At 42.3% G+C, this 24,107-nt stretch overlaps 2 protein-coding genes across 3 annotated transcripts in view; one reads left to right on the top strand and one right to left on the bottom strand.

Annotated features, from left to right (window-relative positions):
• CDH23 (cadherin related 23) overlaps positions 1-24,107 on the bottom strand; it is a 622,327-nt gene that overhangs the window by 67,411 nt on the left and 530,809 nt on the right. The window contains exons 38-39 of the mRNA XM_072995232.2: positions 1,434-1,655; positions 1,043-1,162 (exon numbers count right to left, since the gene is read on the bottom strand). Coding sequence (XP_072851333.2) covers positions 1,043-1,162; positions 1,434-1,655 — 342 coding nt within the window. The remainder of the gene's footprint in view (positions 1-1,042; positions 1,163-1,433; positions 1,656-24,107) is intronic.
• The window catches only part of VSIR (V-set immunoregulatory receptor), a 31,583-nt gene continuing 13,921 nt past the window's right edge, over positions 6,446-24,107 (top strand). Inside the window, exons 1-3 of one of the 2 annotated variants that reach the window (XM_020783113.3) lie at positions 6,446-6,577; positions 18,600-19,055; positions 20,848-20,904. In XM_020783113.3, coding sequence (XP_020638772.2) covers positions 6,553-6,577; positions 18,600-19,055; positions 20,848-20,904 — 538 coding nt within the window. In that variant the 5' untranslated portion in view covers positions 6,446-6,552. Of the gene's footprint in view, positions 6,578-6,611; positions 6,825-18,599; positions 19,056-20,847; positions 20,905-24,107 lie in introns of those variants that run through there. The other variant, XM_020783112.3, reaches the window with a different exon arrangement.

Genomic DNA, 24,107 nt, shown 5'->3' with positions numbered 1-24,107 from the left:
CTGAAGGGCAGTCCTTCAAAACATCTGAACATGTGCTAGAGATAAGACATTTTGGAGGTCATTCATTTGGAAGGTTGCCATAATGGGAGGTGATTAGACAGTCCATAAGAACTAGAGATGGGTGTGTTGAAAGTACAGAGATGCTGAAATGAATCTGAGGCTTGGTCGCTGATCAGTGAGTGAGTGATTATAGCCATCCCATATGCAGCTCATTAGAAAGAATGGGCCTTCCAAGCCAAAATATGTGATGTCCTGCCAGACACAGATTTCAAGTAGGGTAGTCTCATCTCAGGGACCTGATAAGTCTCACTGAATTGCTGTGCTCTGCCTCTCCGGGATGGGGAATGAATCTCACAGTGAGACGTGCAGAGGAAAAAAAAAGTACTGATTGACCGATTGATTGTTGTGTGAGATAGCTTCAAACACTGGTCACTCACCTCCACCTACTTCTGGCTGGCCTCTGGGACCACTAGCTTAGCTCATCAGTGTTTTTATATGTGTTGCACCTGAACATTGCTAGTTCAGTACAAAGGCAGCAGCAAGGGAGCAGGGAGAGAGATGATGAGTAGATGCACTTGGGCTTTTCCAACCACCTGGGGCATCTAGAATCAGGTGGCCAGAAATAATACTTCTCCCTCAACTCCCGATTGCTCCACATGACCTGCACTGAATTGATAGGGAAGGTGCAGCAGAGGTTTCAGCAGGGCCTGATATTAGTCACCTCAGGTGACAGGAGGCGGTGGATGCGAACCTCACTCTAGTGCCTTCTTTCTGAGGAGAATTTGACTGCTCCATGGGGCAGCTGGTCATGTGCAGTGGCTCCCTCTGAAAAATGGAAGTGTTTCACCCTAACAGGAAATCCTGCAGTGACATGCTAAAAAACTATGTATGTAAGAATACGATTACTAACAGAACAGCAATTTAGACACACTTGATGGAATGGCATTCCATCAAGCAATGCTGGTTTTAAAATGTGGAAATATACAGTTTTCGACAGGGGTTTGCTCCTCTAGTTTGTCCTCCTTCTGAAAAAGATACGTACCGTTGTGGTGGACGTGAGCCGGCGTGAAGGGACTGGGCACTGGTCTGTGGCAGTGACTATCAGTGTGTAACGCCCATGACTGATTTCATAGTCCAGCTCCTTCATGGTGCGGATTTGCCCCTAAAAATGACAGACCAAAACACCTGTTTTTTAGAGGGAGGACGTGGGCCACTGTGTCAGCCTGTCAAAGTAAAAGCAACCAAGAACCATGTGGCAACTTAACCAACACGTTTTATTTAGCACAAAAATCCGTTTCATTTGATGGTTAAATCCCCACCCAGCGAGAAAACGCTTAATTCTCAGTAATATGTGCAATTGGTCAATGGAAGCCGAGTTGCAGGGCACAGTGTTTGAAGTGCCAAGTGAAACAGTGACATGATCACATACTAACCGTAGTGCTGTTTATGTGAAAGGTGCCCATGATGTTCCCCTCTGTGATGGCATAAGCAATAGTGCCATTTGGACCTTCATCAAAGTCCACCGTATTGATGGTGATAAGGATGGCATTGAGGGTGCCCGGGCCCTCGTCCAAGGTGACTTCATACTGCTGCTGGCGGAATGCTGGAGCGTTGTCATTCTCATCCAGGATGGTTACATAAACTGTAGTAGTGGCCTGTGGGGTATCATGCAGCAGGATGGGGGAGATAAAGGGAGGAGACATCAGCCATAAGTTTAAGTCTACTTTCGTATGCTCAAACACCAAGTTTGGCCCCTTCTTGAATCAAGAATGTTATATGCATGATGGACACCCATATGAAGGGATTGAATATAGGCCTAGGTTTTGGAAGTCATTACCAAATACAATACTTACAGAGTTAGTTTCCTCATAACTACCAGGCTCATCCCTTATCATGAGGATCAAAGGTAAAAACTAAATATTCCCTACATTAACACATGTGGTTCCTCTGCTATCTATATATTGTTCCCTCCCACTTGAGTTTTTAACAGGCTTCACACTCTCACCTCTTCTCCCCCTCCCTTTTGCTCATGTCTGTCATCTGTTTTCTGTCTCCTGGACAAATGTTTACTACCTAATCCCAAACATTGGCTATAAATCACCGCATGTGAGATGTAAGCAAATACTGAAGACTCTTAGAGCTAATGAATAGTATGTCTTACTTGTGTAATTGGTATTTCATCTAGTAATTCATTTTATTCCATACGTCTGATGAAGGGCACTTGTTCACTAAAGCTCACATTAAAACGTAATAATCTTTAAGGTGCAACATGTTTTTTAGCTTGTTTGTTTTTGTTTTGTTTTGTTTCTTGGGATTTATCTCGAGTGAAGAAGTTGCCTCTTACTGATGGCACTCTGTAAAGTAGGGGAACAACGTCTATGGGTAAGTGCTGCATTTCTCACTGTCATGCCACTAAACCCATGCCATTGTGATGGTGGTGCACACCCTATCTTCCAGACAGCATTTTCAGGTACATTTATTATCTTGTAAACAAGATATGCATGCTTCTTTGCTTAAAATGCCACCTTTGTTTTTGATTGTCGGTAGCAGAGACATCAGGAACCCCATAAAAGCACACATAAATGTCTGTGCCCCATGGATGGTGTAGTGTCTTCCCCTGCTGTAAACCTTATGAAGTGAAAATGAATGGAACATAAAACAAGAGCACGCCATTTCAAAAATAACTGAATTGCAAGAATTCTTGGAGTATTCTTTTTGTTTGTATTCTTTTTATTTGTTTAATTATATATTTGACAGCATAACAAAATCTATGGCTAGTGTCCTATTCAATATTTATGCATGTATCGATTTACAAGTGCAAAAGCTCCCGCAATGGTCTGATGAAGTGTCAGTTCCTCAAAACCAGGGAAATGGCCAGAATCTTGTTAGGTCACCCTGGCAGCTTCTGCAGTTGGAACTCTGCTTGTGCATAAATGCTGAACAGGATACTGGGCATTGAGCCTTAAGGCTGAGCCAGAGAGAGCTAATATCCCTGGAGCGTGGCATTGGAAGGGATTCACGGTCACTTGATCAGGAGCACCAAGGAAGAAAGCAAGATCTGCCCATGTAAACATTATGATGGCAGAATTCCTAAGAGAAGGCAAATGAGTAAGGCAATACGTTTAATCAAGCCAGCTGTGAGCTTGAAGTTTTATCCCGCCATATGAACATAATGTTCACTAGAAAATGGTAAAGTCTGCCTCCTCTGTATTCCAGGATAAAGACAAGTGGCCTGAAATAAGGGGCACCATGGAACTTAAGGATGGACTGATGATTCTTTGCAATCAGAGGTACAGAGTAAAGAAGCATGAATTCACCTTGTCCTCTTGGTTTTGCATTGGTGATATATATATATATGGAAACTGTTCTAAAAACCATGCTAAATCCTTGTCAATAGAGGTTGAGGAAGGAACTTTCCATGAGGGTCAAACTTCTACCATTATTATACTTGCTGCCAAGGATATTTATTACTTTTTTGTAATACATTCCTTTTCCTTGATGTTATTATAAAGGAAAAAAAAATATATGACCACATATAAATATAGTGAACATTCTATGGTATCTTAAAATAGTGGCTCAGAATTGCAGAAACAGCATAGCCCATTCTTAAAGCACAGCAAAATTCACCAATGTAATCTGCATTTTCTTCCATTATGGAAACTACAAGGTCATTTCACGCTTAAACTGAGAATTAAATGCATGGAATTAAAGATATGGAAAAGAAAATGTTTGTTCAGATTTTTGTGTATTTCAATTATTGCCCTTATATCCAAGTTAATTATCCCACACTGGACGCACAGCTAAGAGACTTTCCACATTGAGAGAAGTATGTTTGTGATTCTGCAAGAAAGAAAATAGTTTATAGACGTAAAGCAATAGTTTAAACTAAAATTATTTGACAGACTTATGGGCAACGAGGTCACAAATTTAAAATAAAAGTATAATGACCCAAATCCTGCTGCTTAGTATAGTAAACTGCACTGTAGTAGATCAAGACTGGATCAGTCTGGTGAGTCAAGTCCTCCATAGGTTCCATTGATTCAAACAGGCTTACTCTTGTGATTTACTTCAGCATTCTAAGTCACAGTTACAGTAGGCCCATTTAATCAATGAAGCTTATGGAGGACTTGACTCACCAAATTCCCACTGATTCAGTGGGCTTACTCTAGTGAAATGTACTATGTTAAGCAACAGGATTTTGACCAGTAACTTGGGGACACATTGATCAAATGTAACAGAAATTAGTGTCTATTACTTAAGTGTTGTGTTGTGTTTTTTTTTAGGAAAGAGAGCCATGGCCAGCAAAGCATTTTGATCAGAACACAAGGCAGTGCATGCACACTAGTAAGATATGAAAACACAATGTGAGAGCCAGCATGGTGTATTGTTTAGTGTTGTGGGCAAAGATTCAGGAGATCTGAGTTCAAATCCCCACTTGGCCATGAAACCTCACAGAGTAACCCTGAGCCAGTAACACTTTGTCAGCTGGACCTGTCTCACAGGGTTGTTGTGAGGATAAAGGGGGCAAGTAGAAAAGTCATCCATGTACCTTCTGGTTGCCCATCTATAATACTTCACAGCCTAAACTGCTCAAGTGACCATTCACTGCTTCTGCAACATGTCCACAGACAAAGCCTCCAGATATTGTTATAGGCACATAACACATGGCAAAGCAACTGTGCAGCTTCCTATGTAGGACTGCTTTCTAAACATGCAAGAGACACCTTTACTTGATGTCTCTTGCAAGCTTCTGTTTGCTTTCTACATGTGAATGCAGCACCACCTTTTCTGTCACCACCTTACAAATACATCTCTCCACAACCACACATAGATATACACTGATGCATACTATGTACAGCTTAAAATAAAAGGAGCAGGATTCTGTGAAGAGAGTGAATGGGGTTCATAAAGATGTGCCACATCATCACTGTTTGCCCCATTCCAACCTGTGGACTGTACAGCCTACATCCCATAGTGTTTGTTCCCTTGGGCATGACTATGTTGTCCGGTTCACAGAGCCAAGCCAGACTGAGCTTACAGGTGCTATGCAGCTTCCCAAATGCTGGGTATGTCAAACAAAGTTTCCTCTACACTTTATTCCCTATCCCTGTAAGAAAGCATGATAATTAACAGCAAACCATTCCTTTGAATCAAATTACCTTTCAGTTTTAACTACTGTAACAGAAACAATTTCATTAATTTTAAACCTTGCAGTTGATGTAAGATAGGGGAACAGAAAAATTCCAAGAAGTCCTTCACTTCTGGTCTTAACAATCAAGACACTCTTTTACTTCCAGATTGCTAGAGACCAATATCCTATTACACACAAAGTGGAAGGTCAATTGTGTAAACATACCACCACCACCCCAGTAGGCTCCTATCATACGCCCGTTCTTGTATTGGTTGCAAGATTTGTTATGCAACTGCCAGAGCAGGGGAGGGCACTTACGCAAACACATCAAAATAAAAGGATACTGGCTATGCAATTAAACACACACGCACACACATTTTATTTAGTTAGTTATTTAAAATATTTTAACCCCACCCTTCTCCTTAAAAAGGATCCACAGCAGCTTACATTATTGAAAGACAATATTTAAAAGCTAAAAATGGTAAGCATACAAACATACAAAAAAGACTCAAAGAAATACCACACTAAAAATGGTCAACCAAATCAATGCCAAAAACACTTTCAAAAGCAACAAGGCACAACAATACACTTTAAAACCGTTCCCAGACTGTCAATCGAGGAAAGCCTGCCTGAAGAGAAAGATCTTTGCCTGCTTGCAGAAGGATAGCAAAGACGGGGCCAGTCTAGCCTCCTGTGGGAGGGAGTTCCAGAGTCTAGGAGCAGCCACAGAGAAGGCCTTCTCCCCTGCCTCCATGAAACACACCTTTCAAGGTGGAGGGACAGAGTATACTAATTTCTTCCTCACAAAATAGTGCCAAACCCCAGCTGACGATCCAGTTTTTTTTCCCAAAAAAGCACCACATGAATGCACCAAGCCCACAGGGGTGATGTTCAGATTCCAAGGAGTGTGGCACCGCACTCCCGACCGCTGTGTGTGTGTTCTACCACAACCAACTAGTTGTGCAGATGCTCATGTGGTAATGGATCTGTGCTGAGCAACGGGAGGCTCTTCAATGTGTGTGGACGTGGGGGGATTAGCTTCTGCTTGTTTCTTCACCCACCACTCCTGTGTTCCATTGCGGATACCATTTGGAAACAGTCTCCAATCTATCGGATAAATGCAAACCTCCAGAGTTTCCACATCGTCGCGGCACTCCCCGTCAGCACGTACTCCTACAGAACGTCAAAGCTAGTACTTCCTTTCCTTTCCTCTTGACGCCTGACTTCATAAAAGGAACTTTTTGCTTCAGATTCTGGGTGTTTCCCCCTTACCTCCAACACTGTTCCCCCCCCCCGCACTTTCCCCTCTAGGGGTTGTCACTTGTCCAATGCACCTCGCGGGGAGCGGGATTGCGCGCCCTCAGAGCTGCGCCATCTGACCTCCTGGGGGTGCTCTTCGTCCGCTCTGCCGGCTCCGCCAAATGTGCGCATCAGGGCAAATTTCCGGTGAGTTTTGCAACTCCCATCCCCGGCTGCTGTGGCTGCGCCGCTTCTCCTGTCGCCGCCGCCGCCGCCGCCGCTACTCGAGACGCGCCCGGGAGATCCGAGCCGTGCAGCGTCTCCTCGAGCGCCGGCCCGAAAGGACCGCTCTTGCCCCCTGTTTGGGAAAGCCTCGGGGGGGGGGGCGGCATGGAGCGCGTCGCCAAGGGGTGCCTGTTGGTACAGCTCACGCTGGGGTTGATCCCCCGGGAAGGTAAGGGCAGGTTTGGAGTCGTCTTCTTCTCTCTCCCTTTCTCTCTCGCTTTGGACTCCCCCAAGGCTCCTCCCGCTCATTCCCTCGGGGTGGCCTTATTTCTCGTCCCTTTGGCCTCAGTGGCCGTAAATAACGCCGAAGGTTTCTCAAAAGTGGGCGAGGGGCGGCGGCGGCGGCGGCGGCGGCGGGGCGAGAAGCTTTGGCTCTCCTAAGCAGAGGCTCGCTGTGTCACCTTTTCGCCTCACTCACACAACACACGCGCGCACCTTGCCTGGGAGAAAGATTTGGGAAGCCCTGATGGATAGCATGAGGGGACAGGCAGGTCCGGAGGGTGAGGTGGGAGAAGGAGCTGGTTGAGCTTTCCCATCCTTGGGTTACTCCCCATTGCCTGGAGCGATGATGTTCCTCTCTGTGTTCCTAACCAAATGGAAGGCAAAGGGGCTCAAGTGAGGCTGGTTTGCTTCATATGAGGCATTTCCCCAAAGCAAAGGCCCTCAGCCTCCAGGTTAATAAAGCTGTTGGTCAGGGGATTGCTTTAGTTCCCAAGACAGCATCTCCGCTTCCCAGCTTTGCTCTTAAACCTGGGCAATGTGTGCATATGAGTCTGGGGATGCTGCAGAGCATCGCACTTTCTAAGACTCTGGGCAGACATGTGTGCGTGCACGTGCTTGTATACACTCACCCACACCTATCACTGTGTAACACTATTTGACTGTGTTTTGTTTGTATCTCTTGCCCTGGATCTGTTCATCAGCAGTACCAACAAGAATACCTGGCTGCTTGATGAAACTTCAAATTTGGCTAGAGGTCAATGTTTCGTCCTTCAAGCTGGTGCTATGGGACCCTCGAGTAACCTTGCTACCTAATGTTGGGAGGCATTTTATTCATTGTAGGGGGGAAAAGGGAGGATGGGTTTTGTCTGGTGTTTTTTCCCTTCTTACTGTAATGGCTGTGGTTTTGGTTTCTCAAACAATCATTGCTGAAACCAGTAGAAATTAAGTTTAAATGTCTAGCTAACCCTATTTTTAAGGGTGAGGATTGGCAAGGACAGTGACAACATTTACTTCAGCTGATTATCCTACCTTCCTTTGGCACAGTGCTGGCAGGTGAGTGGGGAGGGATGTGTGGAGTCTGGCAAGAGGAAGGCAGGATCTTGCTGGTTAGAACACAGAACAGAAGTTGTTCCTTAAAACTGGAACAATATGTCTATTGTTAATTAAAGCGTCGAACCAAAGGTTGAATGTGAAACAACAGCAAATTGCAAACAGAAAAAAAAAGAATGCTTAGACAGAAATTATGACTGACTGCAGCAACAGAGAGTTTTGGTTTGATCTCAGCATCACAGTACAGCAAGCTCTGAGGTAAACATCCAGATTCCATTTCTTTACAGGTAGTAATGGTGATGGTAATCTACACAGCCCCATGACAGTTCTCCTTTAAAGCTCCAATAACAGCAAATTCTGAGAGCACCAGGAATACAATTCTTTACTTGAGGAATATTGAGGAGCAGCAGAATGCAAAATGCACCTTATATAGGTTTATTTACCATTATAAAAGGACTAATTACTTCATGTAGGTATGGGCAGCAAATCCTAAGAATCACCAATATACATCTCATAAGGTGAACACCACCCTCATAGTCTCTGTTCAGGAAAAATATAATGTGAAGCAACACAGTACAAATTCTAGTTCATACTAGTGTATTCACAAGAACTGGATCACTCAGATGGAAGCACCTACAACAAAAAAATATTTGTTGCTTTGTATAACCACCATTTCTTATGGGGAAACACGGATGAGAAGGAACACACTACACAACTCACCTCAGAGAAGTCTACATACATGTCAAAAGAATGATTACTAAAAGTAAACATGGGGTACAAGACCTGAACCTCCCAGATATTTAGCTGCCACTCTCTTCAGGGGGAACACAATCAGCTTGAAAAAACATATCCAGTCTGGTTAGATAGGCAAACAATGAGTGCCTTTATTGTAAGGTGGCCTTGCATCCTCTAGTTTCCAGCAGTTCTTGCTTTATTTGCCATCTTGCCTTTAAGTTTTTACTGTTTTGTCACCTTGAGATGGCCTAATGAAGATAGCTCCTTAAACATTACACAGCTTGTTCATTGTTTATTCCATCTTCCCAGAAAGACCTTATATCAATCTGCATATAAGTCTAAAGAACCATATGTGACCGTGGGAATCATGTTTATTTACATAGATGACAGTGAGAGGGGTTGACTCCCAGTACTTCTGCTGCTACTATCCTCCCCATTCTAAACACAGTCAAGTCAGGAGGGATCATCTGTGCTGTCTGAGGAAAAATTGATCTCCCATTATTGGTTATAGGAGAAACCATTTTTTTTTTCATTTATCAACCCTGCTAAAGAATTTTGCTTTAGCATATAGGGTAAGGATTGGCATTCAGAAACTGAGTAGTATATAGGATAATTGTTGTATCTTGTTCCCTTAGTGGGAATCCTAGTGCTGTGAAGCTTATGATGGGAGACACTGGGCTCCTTCACAGAAATCTCAGTTTCTTACACCTCTCCTACTAGTGATTGGACATCATATGCCTGCACTAATTTTGGATGTAGCATCTCTGAATGATAATATTTTGCTGCATCTAAACCAGACTCCTTCCTGGTCATCTTTTCTCACTCATTTTACCTTAAATGGTCAGCTGTAACAAACGGTACTTTTTGTTTCTTATTACCTAACCAAAGTAGTGTAGCTATTTGCATTTTATTCCTTTCACAATTTCTTGTTCTTTATTCACCCATCTTAGTACTTCTTCACTAGTCAACCTCTTGATCCAAGAGGCTCAAAAGAACTGAACAGCAAACTCAGTCCATAAATTACTCCACGTGTGAGATGCTACCAAACACCACTGACTCTCAAAGCCAGCATAAAGTCTTTATTTTACTTTATTTCACTCAGTATGTCTGAAGAAGTAGACTTGTCCACAAAAGCTCACATTAAGGAATAACAGCCATTGAAGTGCCATAGTTTTTTTGTCTTTTAATGTATATATTGTATTATTATTCAGAAATAGCAGACACGGTCAATCAAAAGGAGCCTCATGGCGCAGTGGTTAAACCGCTGTACTGCAGCTAAAACTGTGCTCACAACCTGGGGTTCAAATCCCAGGTAGCCGGCTCAAGGTTGACTCAGCCTTCTATCCTTCCGAGGTCGGTTAAAATGAGTACCCAGCTTGCTGGGGGGGCAATGTGTAGCTTGTATAATTAAATTGTAAACCGCCTGGAGAGTGCTTGTAGCGCTATGGGGCGGTATATAAGTCCAAATATATATATATATATATATATATATATATATATATATATATATATATATATATATATATAAACATTGGTACAGTGGTGCCCTGCTTGATGATTACCCCTCTTCACGATTAAATCGCTTCACGGTGAGGTTTTTGCGATCTGTATTGCGATCGCAAAACGATGACTGAATGGGGGAAATCTGCTTTACGACAATTGGTTCCCTGCTTCGGGAACCAATTCTTCGCATTACAACAATCAAAAACAGCTGATTGTTGGGTTTCAAAATGGCTGCCCGCTGTTTTCCGGACCTATTTCTGGAAGACAGCGACCGAAAATGGCTTCCCCTATGGAGGATTTTTGCTGGACGATGAGGTATTTCGCCCATTGGAATGCATTGAACCAGTTTTCAATGAATTTCAGTGGGTTTTTTTTTCCTTTCGCTTGACGACGATATCGCTTAACAGCGATTTTAACGGAACGGATTATTGTCATCAAGTGGGGCACCACTGTATTATAAAACAGATACGAATTTTAAACAAATCTCCTTCTTGTCTCCACCACTGAAATCCCATTAATAAGCAGCCCATTCTGTGTTTGGGGCCTCTGAATACAACTGGCCCTTTTTTCCATATAACTCCCTACATTTGTGTTTTAGAGTCAAGGAAGACAGACTGCAGACCATTGCCTGCTCAAGTAGCTTACAGTGTGGATTGCAGAAGGTAGATGCAGAGTGGCTATACAAATATAGCTAAGGCAGAATGAGCCTTAAAAGTGTGTCATATTGTTAGCAAAATCGTTCTTTGTATTATTAATGTACACCATCATCTTAATCCAGTTAATTTTTTTTCAGTAATAAGAACTCCATTGTGCTTATGGAGCCTCCTTCAGAACGGGGTTCCTCTTTTGCTATAATGAGCAGGACAGTTCTGAGCAAACATGGGGATATGCATAAAGAGTTTTTGTTTCACAGAAGTATATGTAGAAAAACTTCTTAAGCTTGATTAGAGCTCCTCCCCAAGTCTTACTCCTGTGCCAACAAACTCAAGGTAAAAAAACTGCAAGCATTTTAATGACTGGGATCCTGTTGGTATTTACATCATCATCATCATCATCATCATCATCATCATCATCATCATCATCATCATCATCATGTGCCATCAAATCAGTTCTGATTTGTGGGAACCCTTCCCAGGGTTTTCTAGGTAGAGAGTACTCAGAAGTGCTTCATCATTCCCTTCTTCTGTGCCTAAAACCACACTGGCTGGCTGTTCTCCTGGAAGTCACAGTGGGGAATTGAAGTCCCAGACTTTGGCTCTGCAGCCAGATATCTAAACTAGGGATGGGTGCTTCATATTTTGTACAGCTTTGTATGAAGCATGTAGCACGGCACCCCAGGTGCTGCTGTGTTCCGTCTCCCTCTCTCCAGGCCAGTTGGTCCACTTACTGGGCTACACACACTGCTGGAGCCTTTCTTTGGCTGTGGCGTTCCAATCTGAGCAGAAGCCCAGCAAGCCTTTCCCAGGCCCCTCAGGCAGCCAACCACTCTGGCGATGGGGAATTTCCCTGCACAGTCAATGAGTGGTAGATTGCCTGGGGAGGTGGGGAAAAGGTTGGCTAGGCTTCTGCCCAGATTGGAGCATCATTACCAAAGAAGGACCCCAGCAGCGTGCGGAGCCCAGTAAGTGGACCATCTGGCCGGGGGTGGGGTGGGGGTGGAACTCAGCCCTGTTTGTGGTGCCACGCTTTGTGTTTCATATGAAGCTGTATGAAGCATGAAGCAGTCATCTTTATTCTGAACCTCTGTGCTATGAATGAATGATCTACAGAACAGAACAACTAGATGCTCACTGATCAATCTAGCCAGTATGTTATTTGTATAATATGTGCATATCTTGCTGTATCTAATTGACAAGATGCCATGGCACATCTCAGTTGTGCATGGTTGGGCATATGACCAGGCACCCAACAGATTTATTGCCCCTCACCCTCTCCATCAGCCTCAGCAAATTATAGAAACCTTATGTGAATACCAATAGGATTCTGGTCAGTATGACAGGTCTTTTTCATTGAATATTAGTCTGTCTGGACCTTGGAAGTAATTTGTTACAAACAAGAAGTCACTTGTGATTAATTGCTTTTTGTGGTAACTAAATGACAACTGTGGGATAATGGAGGATAACTTCACTCCTTTTGCAGTATGAATGTAACTATAATAACTACAGTATGTACAAGTATAATAACTATAATAACTGTGTTTGTGTTAAGATGAAAAGGGGTAAGGATATAAGAAAAGCCAAGTTGGATCAGGACTTACAGGAATAGAGGAATGTTTATTCCAACATGCAAGTACACAGGGCTGTTGGTTGGATGCACATGGGAAGACAATACAAAGATCCCAGCAACCAATATACAGAGGTGTCCTGCCTTTGATACAGGACACTATATCTGGAAATAACAAGATACAATTGATAAATTTGGATTAGAGATGGGAGTATTTGTATTTGTATACGAATATCCCTCCACAGGTGCAGTTAACAATTGATACCAACCACTCATGATTCCACGGCTGCTGTGAATTCTATGGTGCCTTCCTATCGCTCTGTTACTCGCGATAGATTTGCCAGTCTTGGCAGAAGCGGGATGATGAGCCTTTCTGCCAGGTCGCAGAGTGGCTAATCCATCGTGAGCAACGAAGAGATAGGAAAGCTCCGCAGAGCTTGTGGCAGTGGCGGAATCATGAGTGGACGGTCTGGCCCCAGAGGGCTGGACCCTTGTTATCTGCACCTGTAGGGGGATGTTCTTATACGAATGCCCCATCTCTAATTTTGATACATTTATCCTCCATTAATTTACATAATTTGCCTTTTAATGCCATCCAAGTTGGTGGCCATTTCTATCTTTTGTAATAACAAATTCCACAGTTTAGCTATTTGTTATGGGTATTCCCTTTGTGTTTCCCAAATATCCCTCCATTCAGCTTTGTTTTTCTTGTATTCTTCTATTTATGGTGGTTCCACCCAATCCATATGATGCACAGGTTTATACAACTCTATCATATCTTGACTTGCTCACCCCTTCTTTCAGGTGAACAGGTATAAATATTTGTAACCTTTCCTCAGATGAGAATTGTTCAGCTTCTTTATTATTTTTATTATCCTTTTCTGCACCTTTTTGAGCTTAATAGCATTTGTTATTCAGTGTGATGAACAGTATTGTGCATGAGTCACTGAATTTACTTTTATCTACTTAAGAGGAAATATCTTACGACTGATGGGCTGGGTTTGAAACTCCACTCAGCCATGGAAACTCACAGTGTGTGTGGAATTGGTAAAATCTCACTTATATTGAAAGCCTTATTAGAGTCATTATAAGTTGGTTCTGACTTGACAGCACATAACAACGAAGAGGAAATACTAGACATGCTGTCTAACCACATGGTGGTTGCAAAGACGCTTTGTGTGATCAGTTCCAACATATCCCCTTGCCCCCTGCCTTAGATACAGCACAGCAGAAGACTTGCATGCATGTGTCTTCTGTTGCCCTGTATTCTCTCAATCAAAGTCAAAGAAACGGCATTGGTCGCCCTGTGTGATGACCTATTGAGGGAGGCTGACAGGGGCAAAGTGTCTCTCCTGGTCCTCCTCGACATCTCAGCGGCCTTTGATACCATTGACCACGGTATCCTCCTGGGGAGGCTCTCTGAGCTGGGAATTGGTGGCCTGGCACTGGCCTGGGAGAGTGTTTCGGCCCTATGGAGCCTCAATTGTGGAGTTCCACAGGGGTTGATTATCTCCCCAATTCGGTTCACCATCCATATGAGGCCGCTGGGTGTGGTCATCTTGGCGTGTGGAGCATTGTGTCATCAGTACGCTGATGACGCTCAGCTCTACATCGCCTTTTCACCAACTGCAGGAGATGCCATTCTGTCCCTTCAGCGCTGCCTGGGGACTGTACTGCAATGGATGCAGGAGAACGGGCTGAGGCTGAACCTGGACAAGATGGAGGTACAGAGGGTGGGCGCCCACACAGTTGGGGGCCTGGGAAACTCCCTCTCTTTTGGGGGGGTGACTCTTCCTGCCAAGGATGGGGTCCGCAGCTTGGGGATCCATCTGGTTCCAGCGCTCACTATGGGAACTCAGGTGGCGTCAGTGGTCCATACCGCCTTTTTTCATCTTAGGCGAATAGCCCAGCTGCGGTCCTATCTTGATGTTGGGGCGCTCACTACCTTGGTGCATGCGCTCATAATCTCAAGATTAGACCACTGTAATGCGCTCTACATGGGGCTGCCTTTGAGGCTGTTGCGGAAACTCCAGGTGGTGCAGAATGCAGTGGCCAGACTACTTAGTGGAGTGAAAAAATACCAACACATTTCACCCACTCTGGCTGCACTGCATTGGCTGCCCATCCGGTTCTGCATCAACTTCAAAGTGTTGATGCTTACGTACAAAGCCCTAAACCAGGCTTGTCCAACCTGTGGCCCGAGGGCTGCATGCGGCCCAGGTCAGCTCGTAATGCGGCCCAGTGCAGTTTTTTATTTTTAAAGAAATTCCAAAGTTTTAAGTTACACTGCCAGCGCTTGCGGCCAGAATGTGGCTGGGGCATGTCACAACAGTAGAGGGGGAGAGAGGGAAGGAAGGAAGGAGTGGGAGGGGAGGGGACAGGGGGGCTGCGTGACTGCATTGCGCCATCCCCATCAATAGGTGGACCCCCTCCCAGCCTCATAAAGCCGCCAGAGTCAAGCTGGCAGCCTCTGCTGTCGGAGATCGCAGCTGCCATTAAGCGCACTTGGAGTGGGGGTGCGGAGGATGGCTAGGGCTGCCCCCCCATGCGGCCCAAACCAAATGTATGGGCGGCCCAAACCAAATTTTCATCTTCTAATGTGGCCCAGGGAAGGTGAAAGGTTGGACACCCCTGCCCTAAACGGTTTAGGGCCTCGATACCTGGCGGAATGCCTACTCCCACCAAGATCTACCCATGTCACTCGTGCGAGCCAGCAGGTGAGGCTGAGGAGCCTAACGCCGAGGGAGGCCCGGAAGGAAAAGACAAGAAATCGGGCCTTCTCGGCGGTGGCTCCTTGCCTCTGGAACAACCTACCTCGCTGGGTATCTTTAAAAATCAACTAAAAACATGGCAGGCCTTCCCTCCAGTCAATTCCTGATGTTCTTCCTTTCTCCTCCCCCCCATTGTTTGCCCCCATTTTGTTGAAATGTGTTCTACTATGTAAAAACTGTTTTATATATATACTTATTGTGTATTTTTATGTTGTAAGCCACCTAGAGTGGTCTTAACCGACCAGATAGGAGGGAAATAAATAAATAAATAGATAGATAGATAGATAGATAGATAGATAGATAGATAGATAGATAGATAGATAGATAGATAGATAGATAGATAGATAGATAGATAGATAGATAGATAGATAGATAGATAGATAAATAAATAAATAAATAAATAAATAAAAGGATACATCCTCACAAAAGTTGCTGCTGTATTTTGACAAATCAAAAATGTTAAGAGTGAATTCTATGATATTTCTCTCTTGATGGATACTGTGGCATTTTTCATGTTCATTTTGCTTACTGCTATTACAATATTCAGAATTTGTAATCAAACCTCAATCAGGAAATGAAATCACGCATTTGTACAAAATGGTAAGCTGGAACCTCCCTGCCTGGGCAGCTTGTAGCCCTGCAGATGTTGTAGGAGTGCAACTGTCATCATCCCTCACCACTGGCCATAGTTTCTAGGGCGCATGGGAGTTGCAGTCTGACATCATTTGGAGGTCCACAAGCAGTTCATCCCTGGGATAAGATGACCCAGAAGTAAACTGTAATACTCTGGCATCTTAGAAGGGAGACAGTCCTTTCAAGTAACTATAGGAAACACTACCTGCATATGCTGTGATTTTAAAAAAGAGAATAAAAGGTATTCCTTTATTTAATTGTTTGTTTGTTTGGTACATGCATGAAACTGAGAGACTAGGAAGTTTCCATCTGAATTTTCTCGTTGTGTACGATTTTGTGGTTCAAAAACTTCCTACTTTCATGTCAGCATTTCAAAACATCTTGATCTGAGGGAGCGGAGAAAGAAAGAGGAAGATTGTGTCTCTTGGATAAAGTACAACATTTAAGAAAACAAGATGTATTTATAGCAAAAACAAAAGAGTTCTGTGAGACTTGAAGATAAAGTCTATCTTTGATTTTTCATTGGCAATCAAACATCCTCACATGCAATTTTAATGCAATAAACGGTGCCAAAGGTGCTTTTAGATCTACGGATCTTAGTACCAGTAGTCAACTGGACAACTACTTGGCTTACAGTTTTTGTAATGGTAGGATAAAAGATAAAAAAGCAGTAGGAAAATCCAGGAATATTATTAATAGAAGACAACATCCCTTGTCTCCCTCCCATAAAATGCTGTAAACAAGGCAGGATAATTGCACAGAAAAGCCTTGTCGAGAAGCAGCCGAAACACTAAAAGAATGGTCATCCAGTGCAAAATTTGTAAACTATTTTTATCTGCCAAGCTTTGGCAACCAAGCTCCCTTGGTGTGGTTTGTTTTTAGCTCAAAGCAGTTTCAATGCCAGGAAGGCCATCTGGGATCAACCCAGCTGGGAATCTTCGCTAAGATTTTATTTATTTATTTATTTTTAATTTACAGCACAAAAGTTCTGTGGAAACAACACACATCTGTCACAGGCTGCTTTTTGTCCTTTCAGTTTTAAATGCACATAGGAGCTCAGCACAGATGCTGTTTAAGTTACTAAGGTACAGAGAAACTCTTGCTCTGCTCCAATGCTAACCCTGGGTGTGCTTCGTAGCAATTTTCTGAGTCAGAGGAATGATCCTTTTGTGGTCACTTGTGGTTCAGGCAAAGCAGCAGCAACAACATGAAGACTGAGGAGATAAAACTTCCCCATTGAAAGTGCTGAAAGCTGGGATTTGGCTTTTCTGTCTGCTAAACAGGCCTGCAAGACTCAAGGAAAAACATCGTTGAAACTCAGAATTAAGAAGTTTTAAGCTGTTTTAACTATTGCTCCATGTTATTGTGTAAACCACCTGTGAAGTCTCTGTGGAAGAATGCTATAGATGTGTTCTAATAAAATCAATTTTAAGTCAAACTTGCTTAAAAGTGATAAACGTGTTATTTACTCAATAGTCCACCAATCTGATGAAACTTGGAAAAAAAACTTAAACAAAGGTGTGGCCAAGACAGACCAAAACAGGATGTTGCTACAATTAATGAGAACATCTCCTGTCACTGATACTAGCAGATGTCTCGTGCTTGAAAAGCCAGAAACTAGTTAGCCCGCAAACTAATTCTCAAAAGCAACATGAGATGAGAGACACTGAACTAAAAACAGGTGGTTACCAAATGTTTAACTAAATCATATCCTTATATATTTATAATGCTAGGCATGTACGCTACTTCTAATGCTCATTCTTTCACCATGCCACTTGAGGCTGTTAGATACACCTCACTCTTGCCACAGATATGAGCATATTTCTCATCTTGATGGTTTGTATGTAGGACCAACCCTTGGGCTGCTCTGCCTGAAAAAACAGTAGCCAGTGGATAACTCCAAATCTGCATGCAAATTAGTTACCAAAGAAAGATGTAGCAGACTTTTCTGTCTCCCTGTAGGCACTGACAGCTCTACCAAACTTAATTACATCTTGTTTACATGGAGGAGCAGCACAGTTATGCAACATTTTGTGGTCTGTCAGATATTTTTGTAATTTAACTTTTCAGCTGAGTACATATTTTTTCTTACTTTGAAAATATGAGTGGTGCCTCTTTCTCTAGACCCTTTAAATGTGGAAAAATGCAGGGATGATTGCACCATGAATGCGATAGTGTGAGGGAAAGCCATGAAGTACTGCTGTTTTCCTTTTTAATCAGTGATTATGAAAGTCACTATTTTGTATGGGAAGGAAGGAAACACTGAATACAAATACCAGCAAGCATGTTTAAAGGTGTCCAAACTCAGAACTTCCTTAGCTGGAAGTGTCCCACCCTTTCCAAAATACCATTGTCTCATTAATGAAATATTCTGTTGATGACCTTTTTTTCCCCCTCTTGATTTGTATTTCATAAGTGTTAGTGAATTTTTGGAATTGTTTCCTTGTGGGATCAAAATATAACCGTTTATAGACTGCTAAATATTTCCCCCCTGGGTGTTTGGTCTTGGTAATATCAAAACAGGACTACCAAGAAAAGAAGATTCTGTGATTTCAGCCAAGGTAGAACTCAGTATTAAGCAAAAAGAAAACAGGATTTTAATGAAGCTCGAATTTTATTCAGAACAGAAGCTAGAACCGTATTCCATTCATCAGAATGGCATGCTTTCAAACTAAATATAACTTTATGTGTCTCAATTTATTCCTGTAAAATATAAACAATAGCATTTCTTTCTGCTTGATGTCTCAACTAAGTTGCATAATTTACAGTGTGGTATTTCTCTGACTTCCTGTTTTCTTCTCTCACAGCACATTCAACAACCTTCAAAATCACCACTCCTTACTCCCAATACATCTGCCCTGAAGGTCAAAATGTCACCTTGACTTGTAAGCTCAGTGGGGTTCTTGCTAACCGACATGATTTCCTTTCCAAAGTGTGGTACTTCAACAACCAGGGTGACCACAGCTGTTCTCAAAGAAAGCATGTCCGCAATGGCCTGTTTAAGGAGTTGCACCATGAGTTTGGCAAGCACCATGGCACACCTGCTGGTAACAACACAGTTGATAAATCCATCCATGGGCAGTTAATCAATGGGGTGGAGGCCTCCTCGGATCACCATGGGACGTTCCATATCACCATGGCAAATCTTACTCTGCAGGACAGTGGCCACTACTGTTGCTATGTGGTAGAGGTGAAGAAGGAGCATAACAAGCCACACGCAGAGCAGCAGGCTCATGGCTTCATGGAACTTCGCATACAGAAAGGCAGGTGAACTCTCCATACAAAACTTACATTTTCTCTCTCTCTCTCCTCTATCATAATGTCCTAGAATTGTGTGGACAAATCAGGATAAAATGGACTGGATTAAAAAACAGGAACTGTAAATTACAAATGGGGTGATTTTCAGAGGAAGTTTTAAAGTCTGAATTGAATTGGTACAGGGAGGGTTTTATAGAAACCGATAATAGCAGTGAGATGCTTTCCCTTTTCTGATTGCAGGGGTCAGTCTGAGGAATGGGTGGAACTGTATGCTCATTCAGAGAGAATACAATGGATGAATTGCTCACAGCCTTAATTGGCCTAGTGCCATTGTTGTATAGTTAATCAGACTGTTTGTATAGTGGTGTTACTTCTCCACATATACAAAATCCTCAGCTTGCTAAGGTGACTATTCTCAGGAGGAGGAAGATCCCATTAAAAGCTTGCTGCTGATGTAAGAGCACCATGGGGGAAGCCATGATACCAGTCTTAAGTAAAAGACTTGGCATGCTTTTATTTAATGCCCCCAATAGCTATAGGCATCGTTTTTCATGTATCTTTGATAACTTGGCTGCAGTCCTATGGGCACTTACATGGGGAGTGGTGGGGTCCCGTTGGAAGGAGTGGCTGTTACTATGAATAGTTATGCATAGAGAGGTGAGATCTAGAATCGTAGAATCATGATGCTGGAAAGGGCCTATAAGGCCATCGAGTCTAACCCCCTGCTCAATGCAAGAATAGAAATCAAAGGATATCTGTCAGGTGGCTGTTCAAAATTGAATCATGAATATGGGTCCATGTTTGAGTCCTCCTCCAGCTACAGTGAAAAGTCCCTGTCAAGTTTGATGGATTTATTCTTCAAAGTAAGCCCCAGTGTGTTCAGTGGAGGTTACTTCCAGCTCAGTGTGAACAGGGTTGTAGCCTTGAATACATAGTGGCCAGTGGAACAGTGTTTACGGACCTCCTTCCTATCAATGTCGGTTCAAACCAGGGTGGATTTGATTTAAATGTAAATCACAATTTTAATTTTTAAAAAATAGATGTTTTCACTATTTAAATGTAAACAATCAGTTTTTTTAAATTTAAATCCTAATTTAAATCATTTTGATTTTAAAAATGGTTTTATTCATCCTGGCGCAAACCTGCCCCCTCCGAAATGAGTTTTACTGGTGGATAAGGGAAAGAAATCATTAGGTTTCAGTGAGGTGCTTGCAAATCTCTGAAAGAGATTCTTTCGAAATAATTGATTAACCTGCAGCCATCACACATAATTCCTTTATTGCAACTTCCTCATCTAAAAGGAAGCCCTGAGAAAGTTTATGTAAAATGTATCAAAATGTTATGTGATCAACAGCCAAGACAATATATTGTAGGTTAAAAGACATTGTATTGCAATACTGTACACCCAGACCAAAGGAAATCTTTGCTACACATTGGCCATGTCCAGATGGCGTCCTTGCCCATTTAGAGCCAGAGAGTAAAATCAGAGGGGGTGGGGTTCTGCCTCTTAAAGTGATTCTGGTCTGCCTTTTGGATTAGCAGCAATGAATATGGGAAATGGCATGCCTAGCACTAAAAAGGCAACATAAAGCAACACACAACAAGGCAAGCAAGCAAGCAAAAAAAACCTTTTTGCCAAGTAGAGCACTAGAAAATAATAAGGTGTAGGAGAAACCAAGGGAGCCCCACATGTTCTTCTACATTTCAGAAACCTCTAATATGTTGGATTCTGTTTTTCTGTTATTGAAAGAGAATTCAATTTTCAAGAAATTAACAGTATTTGTTTTTAATTCACAGCAAATGGTACACTCCCAAACTGTACATTTCATCCTGCTGACAGTACAGAGAGTGAAAGTAAGCTTGCTCTTCATAATTTGCTTCTTACTATATTATTTTTGCGGGGATGTATCTGTCTGTCTGTCTGTCTGTCTGTCTGTCTGTCTATCTATCTATCTATCTATCTATCTATCTATCTATCTATCTATCTATCTATCTATCTATCTATCTATCTATCTATCTATCTATCTATCTATCTATCTATCTACGCACATACACAAACACATATGCACACATAATGCTTAAAGTTAAAGCAGATTAAACATTCTTGTCAAACGGTTTAAATGTTTTGATATTTTGAATGTATCCTGTCCCCTTACTCTGCCTTCATGCACAGACTTGACTGCATTGTCTAATCTCATTCTATCCCTTTTTAGTTTTTTTCTTTGATGTTTCAAATTATAAACACATTGATGGAATTTAAAAAAGGGAGAAGTGAAATATGCAGAATAATACTGTGGGCTAGGAATTATTCATCAAGGTAGGATGGCAGTGACTGAAAACCAGCAATAGGTTACAACTAGAGTTGCTGCTGTTGTGTGCTGCCAAGTCACCTCCAACGTATAGTGACTCATCATCCTCTTAGAACTGCCGAGCTGGAAGGGATCCTGTGGATCATCAAGTCCAGCCCTTGTCAGGAAGGCACAGTGGGGAACTGAACTCCCAAACTCTGGCTCTGCAGCCAGATAGCTAAACCTCTGAGCTATGATTGAGTGAGTGACCTCTAGAACAATTAGAACAGACCCACTGAATTGATGATGGGTATTTGGGTGAGTCCGCTCCTCTAATTTCCATTGATTTAATGGGCCTACTGCATTTTGTCTTACTACTGGATTTCAGTCCATATGTCCCCAAAAAAGATTTGCTTGGAGTTGGAGTCAATAGAATAGACACCAATACATAGCTAAAACAGGGAGGGGGCATCTATTATAGCAGTCAGAAAACCGCAACTCTTAAATCGCTCTAGCCAGTGTTTTGTAAAGGGAAAAAGGAATTTATTATTTATTTATTTTATTTTATTGGATTTTTACCCCGCCTCTCTAGACAATGTCTACTTGGGGCGGCTTACAAATAAAAGAAGTAACCCCTTTTGCAGCTTCTTTCTCAGGGAGGTGCTGATTGCATGTTTGGCATGTGTATCAAGTAATAAAATTCATTTCAAAAAGGAAGAAAGCCTAACAATTTTTTTTCCCTGCTTGTCCATTAAAAAAATCAAGCACCTCTGTATCTCTTGGCTATATACATATGTCCAACTTCCATTTACTACTTTTGGCCTTTTCCTCTTATTGGCAAATTGCTCCATCAACAACAAAAAAAGCAATTAAAACGTCTTTGATCTGTATTATCTTCCATATTTTGACAAATTTGCTTCCACCTCCCCACATGTACTGGATTTTTTGGAACACTACCAAAGTCAGTGCCTTTTTAGACAGTACTGCATGTATAATATTGTCTTAAAGTTGCTATAATCTGAACCCAAACATTACTCAACTTATTCCAGTTCTACATCCCAACCTAATTTTTGCAATGTTTTGGAAAGTTTGGTGCCAAAAACCTTGTTTTACACAATCCAAACAAACCCTTTCCTGTTTGCTGCTTTGCGTGTCTCATTATGGAAAATATATTTGCTCTTTGCCATTGCTACTGTGCCTGTTCTTCAACAAGAAGCCATTTTAACCTGTAAAAATGAAAGCTCATCTCTCACTACAGTTTGGCAACACTGAGCATATTCTGTTTACTTCTCTTTCCTATTCAAAACACTGATGTAACAGGTCTAACATGTAAGTCTGCTCCCATCATTGGTCTGTCTTGACTTCCTGCGAGACAGCCAAGAGTGGACAATTGGCTGGGGCCTCACACGACTATCCCTGGAGGGCCACTCCTGCAACCCCCCCCCCCACTCTCTGATTGTTTTCTTACAGAAATTGAGTTTTTATACTGGAAAAAATGGACCTATGTGTGTGGGGGGGAGGGGGCACTGGGATCTGGGGTATCGTCAGAGCATGGCAAAAGTGACTCCATGCCCCCCTGAGAGTATGAAGAGACATTTTGAGCAAAAATAAGAGGGGGTGGCATCCCACTTGAGCTCTGACGGTTGTATACCACCCATCCTTGAGCTAAATACTGTCTGTAAATAAATTTTAATAATAATAATGTATTTGTATGATCAACGGATGGGATGTAAATAAAATATGCTTGTAGTTTTGCACTTCCATGCAACTATCAGGCTGTGTATTTCATCATCTTACTTGATTCTGCACAGGTATATAAAGCAAATCCTATTTTTTTTCCGTCTAAGACTAAAGCACAGCATGCCAAATCAAACTATGAAATGGTAAAACCCTTGGGCATATGTAGTCTAGCATGTGAAGCATGGTGTTCTGTGTGTTATTAAATTTCATTAGCTTGTTGTGGATCTGAGCCAAAGGGCAATGAAACCAGCAAGTGTCTTTTAATTAACTGCAGTAGACTTTGGATTGAGTCCAGTCTTCGCTCTTAAAGCTCCCTCACCTTCTCTCTGTATTGATAACAGGAGGGGAAAATTCTCCCTACTCCAGCATTTCCAAAATTTCAACGGAATTTGGGATTGTGCTTCAGATCAGCATAGCTTAGGGAGTAATCCTGTTACATTTGGAAAGGCTGGCTGTTCAGAAGATAAAGGAGATCTTCCCTTCCATCCATCAAGTGGAGGGGCTGTGGTTGAGAAGGATGTTTTTTCTGCTGCAGTTATGTAAGGCTACTTTTGCTTCTTTGACAGCAAAACAAAGGGGGGTCCTTGAGAGTCAATTGGACACTGCTCCTGTTCCCACATTATCTCCTCAAAACAGGGAAGAAGCATGACAGCTCCTGTTTTCCCCTCTAGTGTCCTGTTTGGAGTTTCCATTTTATTACTTCTTCAGCCTTGGTGTCTCAGTCTCCTGCCTAGCTGATCTCCTCCTCTCTCTATATATATTTTTAAATCTTTCTTCAGATCACCTCAACATAAAAGCTCATAATCAAAACAAATACCAAACATGATACATTTTCCTTGACTTCTAATAAGTAGTGAATCTTAGCCTCCCTTTCTTCAATTAATAGGAAGACAAGTATGTCACCTCATCTTTGTGCTAAAAATCATATGGTGGGTGAATAATTCATTTCTTCAGGGTTTCTCAAAACAATATTTAGTTCTACAAAAATATACCTTAAAACTTGCCATTCTACCATTTTATTTTTACAGA

This window comes from Pogona vitticeps, chromosome 3, assembly GCF_051106095.1.
Source record: "Pogona vitticeps strain Pit_001003342236 chromosome 3, PviZW2.1, whole genome shotgun sequence".
NCBI lineage: Eukaryota > Metazoa > Chordata > Lepidosauria > Squamata > Agamidae > Pogona > Pogona vitticeps.
Note: the sequence above shows the minus strand (reverse complement) of the source record. Positions and strands in the feature narration are given on the sequence as shown.